The sequence below is a fragment of the Mercenaria mercenaria genome, unplaced genomic scaffold, assembly GCF_021730395.1.
Source record: "Mercenaria mercenaria strain notata unplaced genomic scaffold, MADL_Memer_1 contig_3113, whole genome shotgun sequence".
NCBI classification, from domain to species: Eukaryota; Metazoa; Mollusca; class Bivalvia; order Venerida; family Veneridae; genus Mercenaria; species Mercenaria mercenaria.
In genome coordinates this window covers 1-9,130 of record NW_026461224.1, presented here as the reverse complement: position 1 = coordinate 9,130, position 9,130 = coordinate 1, and the positions used below count along the sequence as shown (strand labels likewise).

The window sequence follows — 9,130 nt, the reverse complement described above, 5'->3', positions numbered from 1 at the left end:
TTACTATAAACATAAGTTCAAGCACATTGAATATTTATGTCAACAAATGAAATAAGAATCAGTTGCGATTATCACAGATACATAAATAAAGCAGGGTGGGGTATCTCATACTGCAATATATACTTAGCACAGAAAAGACAGAAGAGACGAACGTGTGGTACGGCTTTTATTGTGAATCGCAAGTATCCTAAAATGGAACACGGAAAGCCCTAAATAGTCTAAGGAAATCTTTTAACAGATTATTCGTTGGAAAAACTCCATTACTTTTAAAAGCAACTTTGGTGTGTAATCTAAACGGAAACATCTCTTGACAGTCGTTCTTATCACGTGTTTACCTTTCCGTGACCGCTTATAAATGAAAGAACATTCGATTCTAAATTTAGGGGTATAAAATGACGTATTAATGCATATTCACTATTTATTTCGATGTTTCTAACAACATGGAAAATGTAATATATTTTAGAATCGTAAATAGATATTTTTTAAGTTGTTTTCAAAACTCTAACTGCAAGATTGTAAGTGCGTTAGTTTGAGTAAGAACTTAACGCAATACTTCTACCTAAAAAAGACTATCCCATAGTCTAAAAATGAATTTATTTGCATGCATAATGTAACAATCTATACAAAAGTGAATGATCAAGCAGAAAGACGTCACGCCAAGCGAATAAAGAAAGGCGCAGTAGACTTGAATGTGTAATTAGCAACGCCTTTAAAACATCTGTTTTTACTTTCAAATACGTTTCTTTTAAACGAAACCATGATCATAAATAGATTTATTGAACCAGGTAAGTTTGATAATCTTTAAAACAAAACCATGGTAAAACTGATACACCATGACGGAACTACCGGTATTTGATTTGCGCATGAAATGATTTTGTTTTGTCAATCTCAGCACCTGACTGATCTTTTTGACTTTCTGTTTATGATAATAATAGTTTAGCGAACAAGTTCGCCAGCCTAACTAGGTTTAAAAAGAAACTTTATTTTACCTTGCGTTCTGAACAAGCAGTCGCAAATGCATTAGCAAGCTGAGAACCAGCAATTGCGATAAATAATCCCAAAATGACCTCTTTCTAAATGATGTTGTTTCCTTTTTTTACGTGACTGGTCAATAATATACCAGTATGTACTTCACACAGATCATTTAGTCTCGGCTATGTGAACATAAGCATAACAAACGGGCCGGTGACTGGCTTTTACACAAAACTGATCTGTGATTTGTTTATTATACCTAACTTCAGTTTATAGGCATTTCAAGCGGCGTGTCAATAACCGGTTATTGTGACGCTTCCAGTTATTGGTACGGGTTGCAGGATTTACTATTTGTAATGAGGTGGTTCTCAGGTACTTGTATAAGAATGCAGTATTTCGTTTATAATAGTAGAAATGTATTACTCTTAATATTTTCGATTATTACGTCATACGCAACAAATGTTTTAGAAGTTAAATGTAAGATGTAAAATTTTATGCATGAAATGGTATTTATTTTCTTTCACTACATGTTTAGGTACGAAGCATATCAAAGCACATGGTTTATTCGAAATGTCCTGAACATAAGCCTTTTTACACTGATGTTGGATGCGTGTATAGATGTCCAGAACATTTCTTCATAAATGGAAGCAGCTGTGTTGTGACTTGTGGTGACTGGTTTACTAATCAAAACAGACAATGTCAGCCTGGATGTCTCGATGGTTACTTTATAAAGGAAGTGGTCAGAGCAATAGGCTCGGGTCTATACCTGGAGAGGCAGTGTGTTGCGGCATGTGATAGTTCAGAATTTATACACAATGGAACTTGTGTTGAGGCATGCCCAACTGATGTAAAGTATACTTTTAATCAAGCTTGTGTACAAAATTGTCCTGATGGCTTTCCTTTAATACAGAATTTTACGAAGGGTAACATACTTTATCACGTGTGTTTGGAAACTTGTCCAGTTTATGAAGAAGATAATCATTGCACACGATCCTGTTCCAAGGGCAAATTGCAGTTTAACAATATTTGTGTGGATACTTGTCAAAAATCACAAAAAGTCTACGTTAACCAATGCATTGAACATTGTCCTCCATGGTGGCCTCTTGACGCAAATAAAACTTGTGTATCAAAATGTCCTCTGAATTTGCCTTTCATACATAATAGTTCGTGTGTTGCAAACTGTCCTGAAAAATTCCCGCTTTCTGATAAGAGGTTCGACGGCTCTGACATCTGTGTAGACGTGTGCGGACAAGGAAGTGAAAATCAATTTTTATCTAATAAAACATGTGTTTCAATATGCCCAGCTTTTACTTTTAATAGAACGTGTGTAGAAGAATGTCCAGATGATAATATCATTGTTAACAATGTAACCATTGGGAAAAATTGTAGGCACAACAGTGAATGTACTGATATATTACAATATTCCGAATGCGTTGATATGTGTCCAAGTGAGAAATTTCTACTTCTTAAGCAACACTCGTGCGTTGAAACTTGTCCAAGTGATATGGTATCTTTAAATCGTACGTGTTTCCATTTTTGTGACGGGAAGGTTCCATATTTAGAGGAAACGACTGTCAATGTTACATCTTGGTCTTACGAAGCAAGGACCTTCTACAATCACAGAATGGTTTGGAAAAAAAATCATAGGAGACAAACTATTCTGCAGTGCGTACACTTCTGCAGTGATGGTAACTTAAAGCTCAATTATTCTTGTGTACAGAAGTGTCCAGGCTTAAATGATATGCCGACTAATTTGAAAGACCCATGGAATGAAACGTCACAGTACTTTAGATACGGCAGAACATGTGTCAAAAAGTGCCCTGAAAATCATACATTTGTTGGAAAAGAAACGAATCAACATTGCTGGTCGTGGAATTGTGAAAAAATATTACATCTACAATGTTTATCCGAATGTCCAGAAAACACATATATGTACAGAAATTTGTGCCTCAGCTTTTGCCCTGGTCACCTCTTTCTACTTGGCATGGCGCTTGTTGAATCATGTCCGCAGCAACAACATTTACATCTGAAACGTGAAGTCGTTGTAACAGAAAACAGTCTTAGATGGGAAAGGACAACGACAAAGTCCATTTTTGAATGTGTTTCAAATTGCAGAGAAAAGTTAATTCAAAACAATTCTTGTGTAGACAATTGTCCTGTTAATGAACCGTACCTCAGGGGCATCTTCTGTCACAACAATACGTGCGGTGCGAAGTATGAATTAAAAACATCAAGGGGTATTGAATGTTTGACCGAATGCCCTGAAGGGACTCTACATAGTACCAATAAATGTACTACCAAATGTCCAGACGAATTGAAGTTCAATTCAAACTCCATCTGTGTTAATCAGTGCCCGTCTTCAAGCCCTTTTGGTGTTGATATAAATAAAGATAGCTTCAGTTTCTACGATAAAAAGAGTGAATTCAAATGTTTAGCAAAATGTAAAGACAATAAAGTATACAAACGAGACGAAGAGGCATGTATCTATTCGTATAAATGCAAGGATCCAGACTTTGTATATGCTGGGCAATGTTTGAAAAGCTGTCCTAGTGGTTATAAATGGTTATTGTCTTGTTTTCACCAGTTTGCTGCAATAGTCTGCAGTGTAATTGTGATCTTACTGACGCTAACTTATGGCTACTGTTGCTTTCCATTATTCAAGGAAACATGTAGCTTCATTACAATCTGTAGACAGTACAAAAAGGTAACATTTTCAATTTTCAGTTTCCAGTTAACAATATGTTATAATATCTTAAATCAGATTATTAAGAAATAGCCTAATATCCATTTATAGGTTTTTTTATGTAGTTCTGCGCGTTTGAAACAAATACCGTTCTTCAAACCATATTTTTTTCAAAGTATCATTGTATTCGAGAAAAATTCAGTAAATAAAAAAATAGGGCAATGTGCTGTCCTTTTTGTTACTAAGTTAACCGATTTGATAGAATTTATCATTGGGTCAACTTTTCACAATAGGTACATTTTAGAAATGTGTTTCATGCTGCACACACGTTCTTATATTTAAAAGCATACAGTATAATAAATTATTTACGGGGTAGAATTGTAATGTAAAGTAACAAGTTTTTACCATGTTTATAGATTAAATACAAGTCAGATTTATTGTTAAAAAAACTGGAGAGGAGCTGCACTGAATATTGTATTTATTTCAGAATAACAGTAGCGAAGATAGTGCTAAGAACTTGCTGCAATTGGTGAATGACGAAGAACCAAATGATCCTGTTCATCCTGAGAATACAACTGCTATAGATATGGCTGACATTTCTGTTTTTCAAACATTCAACAGCAGTTATATCAACAATGCTTTAGAAGCAGATATAAACATCTGAAGTGGTACGGACAGCGGCATTGTACCAATTTGTTTGGCATAGCATATGCTCAAAGACAACAAGACCGACAATATTAAATGTAGCACTAGTCGCTGGTGTGACTAAAACATCGTAACGTACGAACTATACTAATAACACACCATCTGTAGATTTTCACCTACAACATGTATACTTCGTGTTTTTACAAAAAAAGTGTTCAAAATTAACAAAATTAGCTAAATATTTTTATCAAGACCACTAGCTCATTTTACTAATGATCAAACTTTTCTTTGTAGTAAATGTGTGTTAATGCTAACAGAAATACGAATAAGAATAACACGAAAGGGATAGATGTATTCGGTGATTTTATTATGCAGCAGACTTCTTTGGATCGTGATGGACACGTGGTTTCCCATATTTGGCATTTAAACTATAACAACGTAGACTTGTTTCGGACAATAAACGCTTGTGTGCGTGCACGCGTGTGTATGTGTGTACGCTTATTTACTGTCGCCACTGTATCTGTGCGTGTGCGTGTGCGTGTGTGCGCGCTGCGTATTCGTGCGTGCGTACCTGTATGTTGTTGTTATTGTTGCTTCCCTCTTTGAAAGCGGTCCTACATCAATGCCGAGGGAGTTAAAGTTCAAGAGATATTTTAGTTTGCTAATAACGTTTGCATCTATTATGCATACGATTTCATGAGTACTAAATTTAAAAGGACTCCAAAATAAACAAGAATATATTATTTTTTGAAAAAGATGGTCCATACAGAGTTGTTGGAATATAAGTTATATATTGATTTTTTAAGTAATTGCCATTGAAAAACTTGATCGACATATCCACTATGAAAAAATGGCGTAAACGGCCTATTACTCATTATGCATTATGCCATTGTCACGTGACTGAAATAGCTGACGTTAACAAGACCATTCCTAGCAACCAAACTTCATTTCGGTCGAATCTTTCAGATCTACTCAAAGAAATCTGTATTTTGGATTAAAATCAGCTGAAGTGGTCTCTTTCTACATCTTAACATCAAACGAGAGAAAAAATAATGTATTAAATGGCTGTAGTTTATAGCACACAAGAGAAAATTTTCTCACTATGACCTTTCGCTAATTGGTAGACTTGAATCGACTGAACGATGAAGCGTTGCAAAAGACACAGGAAGATTAAAAATTGAACTGAGCAAACTGCTTCATAAATCAGTGGCTATGGCTAAAAACACGCATGATACGTAATCAAGCAATCTGATTTGCCAACTTGGACACGTGACATAGGTCATTGTAAGTCACGAAAACAAGCTTAATACGGCTGCGTCGAAAAAGAAACCATGACGAGAAGGTACTTGAACAGAAAACCACCTAACATGTCCATGTCAGATGTCGAACATAAAAGGGATCTTTCGTATTAGTTCAACATTCCGTGGCAATATCTAATGACTGCGCTGTTTGTTTAGTGTGTAAATAAAACATGTCTAAAATGATATTCTAACATGGTTCGATTCGATTGCAAGTTAAACAAAGTTCAAGTTCTGTATATTCCGCGATAAAAGATGGTTGACACGCGGACCGGTAAGAGAGCATTATGACGTCAATTATGACGTAAAATTGCCGCATAACGTCCTCTTTATTGACACTGGGATAAATGTAGTCCCAATCCGTGACTCTGTAGTTACCTCCCCTGACGGTCCGTCCACAGAGTCACAAGCAATGGCTGTTAAAAATCGGCGTAATCGAGGTACTTCAATCTTTGAGACATGATTTCCAACACAATGATGATTTAAAGGAAAAAAGAAAAGTGTTTCTGAATAACAAATTTATTATTGTACTTGTAATAGTGTAATACGTATGCTATATGCATTGTCATGATCACTTAGCAATACCTGAAGAAAGTCACCCACTGACTTGTATTATCGATTTGTTTTCCTCCATTCTTGCATAAAAACTACTTTTTTCACTGGATCCGCCCGTGTATTAACGGGAGAAAAATCGTGTGCAAACAAGGCAATTCACGTGCTGTTAATACCCGATTTTTATTTTTGAAATGCTTTGCCAGGGATATATGTATGTATTTTTACGCACACTGATATTTGGAATCTGCGTCTTGTTTCTTCCTTAACAACCTCATCTTGTAGCATTATAAATACTATAAGATTCTTTCACTGGTTATAGGTGCAGATGGGAATTTCCGGCCTCGAGAGTAACTGTTTAGGCGGTAACGAGGTTCCTACCGAGTTACCGCCTAAACAGTTACCCGAGAGCCGGATATTCCCATCTGCACCTATAACCAGTGACAGAATCTTTTTCTTGCATACCGATATCAAGATATAATAATAAAAATAAATTCAGTCGAACGGCTTTCTTTTTAGAACTATTTCTTATAGTAGCGTATTTTAACAAAGCGCGGGAAATCAACGTCCGTAAACAGGAAAGACGTCATGGCGTTTCAAAGACAAATAACAATGTTTAGTTCCGGTTTTATTTTATCAGTTCCAGCGTAACGTTATGAATTTGTGATAAAATAACGTGTTTTGAATCGAGAAATATACTATCAGGAACAAAGAGGAACTGTCAAGGTATTGGATTTTATTCCGTTTTTCGAAATAAAATATAAATAACTACATAAATCTTCTTCATATATGTAGTTCGTAATACGTCATTTAAAGCACGGGGGTCATCTTACACCCCGGGGTGTAAGATGGATTTTTCCAGCACCGGTAAAAATACCGGAAATCCCCGTCTGGTATGCAAGAAAATGTAATCCATAGTATGTTTAGCTGTATCTGTTTCCAACCCCAAACGTACTGCCCCCATCAATGTACGCCCTAGCTTCTCTTTGAGTTCACTCCCTTTACAAAGCGTCTGTTCAGTTATTGTAAATAACTGTGAATAAATAAGTATCGCGTGTAACTTGTGCTATTGTTCGTTTTTAGGTATTATATTTATGATTTTTCTAAGTATCAGTCGGTATGTTTTTATCTAATTTCTCGAAGAATTTATATAAACAGCTTGGAAACTTGACACTACGTTCGTACTTACCCGTACTCCAACTGCGTGTCCGTACTCAATATAACTCGAATGCAATGTTATTATTCTTGAAATTGTGATCGAGTCCACCAAACTGTGAAATGATATGAACAATTATTGGTAATTTTATGTTTGTAATAATGAGAGATAAAAAATCGCTTAAAAACCTTCAGGAGGTGCTTTTGATAGCGTTGTTTATTTCCGGGCCCTGGATACGGATATTTAAAACATGTTTACCGTTTCCAAGAACAACTGGAATGGTAAATAAAAAATGTACCGGAATCCTCAAGTCATCACGTACGAAAACAATACATAAATCGTCGTGAAATATATTTTTATGCAAGAATAGCGACAATACACGTTTGTTTTTTGTATTAACATCTGCAGAAGCCCTTGGGATATGTTTGTGACCTCGACCTTCGGTCTCGGTCACAAACAATCCCACGGGCTTCTGCAGACGTTAATACACAAAAAAACGTGTATTATCCCTACATTGGTGACGCCAGTCACAGTTTTATTACGTCACTATGGGCGTATTTCATTCGCAGTCATGTAATGGTACTGGATAAGAGTTAATGGTGAGTACACCATCTCGGGCTAATTCTAAGTGTATTAGCGCATTATTAGTTGTATTTTCACAAGAATCTAACATCAAATTACAACATGCGTGGGGAGAGTTCTGCCTTTGTCTATTCTCTCGGCTTGTTCATTCATGAACATCCAGGATAACGCTAGTGCGTTGGACAAATCGAGCACGACTTTACACTGTGCTAAATCAGTAAATGACATATATGTTCATGAGTTGTTTTTGTATAGGTTTTATGCATAACATGCCGGTGGACGTTTTGATTCACGAGATAAATGTATTATCTACAGCAAATTAAAATCGTTTATTTTTTTCGTTTCTTATACTCTGGAGCTTACATTTTATGTTGGGATTTGAATCACTAACGAATATGCCTGTTTTCAGACGTAGTTGAGTTGGACGTAATAAATGAAAGTGATAATTACGTCACCAGTTGGATTAATATTAGACTGAAATGAAATAAAAGTGATAATTAGGTCATGAGTTGGACTAGGATAAATGAAGTCCAGCATAATGTTTTTCAAAGATTGCGATGAACGTTTAAGAATGTAAACAATCAAGGCCTTCTTGTGGTTTGTTGTCTAATTTACCATGGTTGATCGTTCAGATGCTTAGATATTTAACCACTCGGGCTAACACCCTCGCAGTAGCGTAGCCAATACGCACGAGCGTACGCTGTTTAAAAAAATGACAAAAATAAAGTTGCCCAAAAATGCAATAACAATCGATGCCTAACCCGGGTTAGGCACAAAAACTAGTAAACACTGCATCTCAAAAGGTTAAAGAATGAGTTTTTATTTAAAAATAAAACAAGAGCACCGCCTTGCGGGTGCAGACGCTCATCTGATTTTTTTTGTCTCTGCATAATAGAAATATTGTCCTACCCATGATTTTCTAAGTTCAAAAGGGGCCATAATTCTTGCAAAAAGCAATGTAGAGTGGCAAATAACTGCTCCAAGTTTTAAAGCAATAGCTTTGACCATAAAGGAGAAAAGTTTACCTAAACGCAAAACTTAACCAAGAAATCTGATATTTTCTAAGTCCAAAAGGGGCCATAATTCTTGCAAATTCTTGCAGGATGGAGTTATGTTTCTTGCTGTACAGAGTCAGCTCTTGATGGTGAACAAGAGTTGCAAGTTTTAAAGCAATAGCTTTAATAGTTTAGGAGAAAAGCTGACCTAAACATAAAACTTAACCAGGCAACGCCGACGCCGATC

General features: G+C 35.9%; 1 protein-coding gene across 1 annotated transcript; it reads left to right on the top strand.

The window, feature by feature from the left end:
* Positions 1–2,697: 2,697 nt before the first annotated feature.
* On the top strand, positions 2,698–7,195 carry LOC123547031 (uncharacterized). Its single transcript, XM_045333776.2, has 2 exons — positions 2,698–3,676; positions 4,143–7,195. Exons 1-2 carry the CDS (start codon positions 2,714–2,716, stop codon positions 4,317–4,319), a joined length of 1,140 nt encoding a protein of 379 aa, XP_045189711.2. The 5' UTR covers positions 2,698–2,713; the 3' UTR covers positions 4,320–7,195.
* Positions 7,196–9,130: the final 1,935 nt, after the last annotated feature.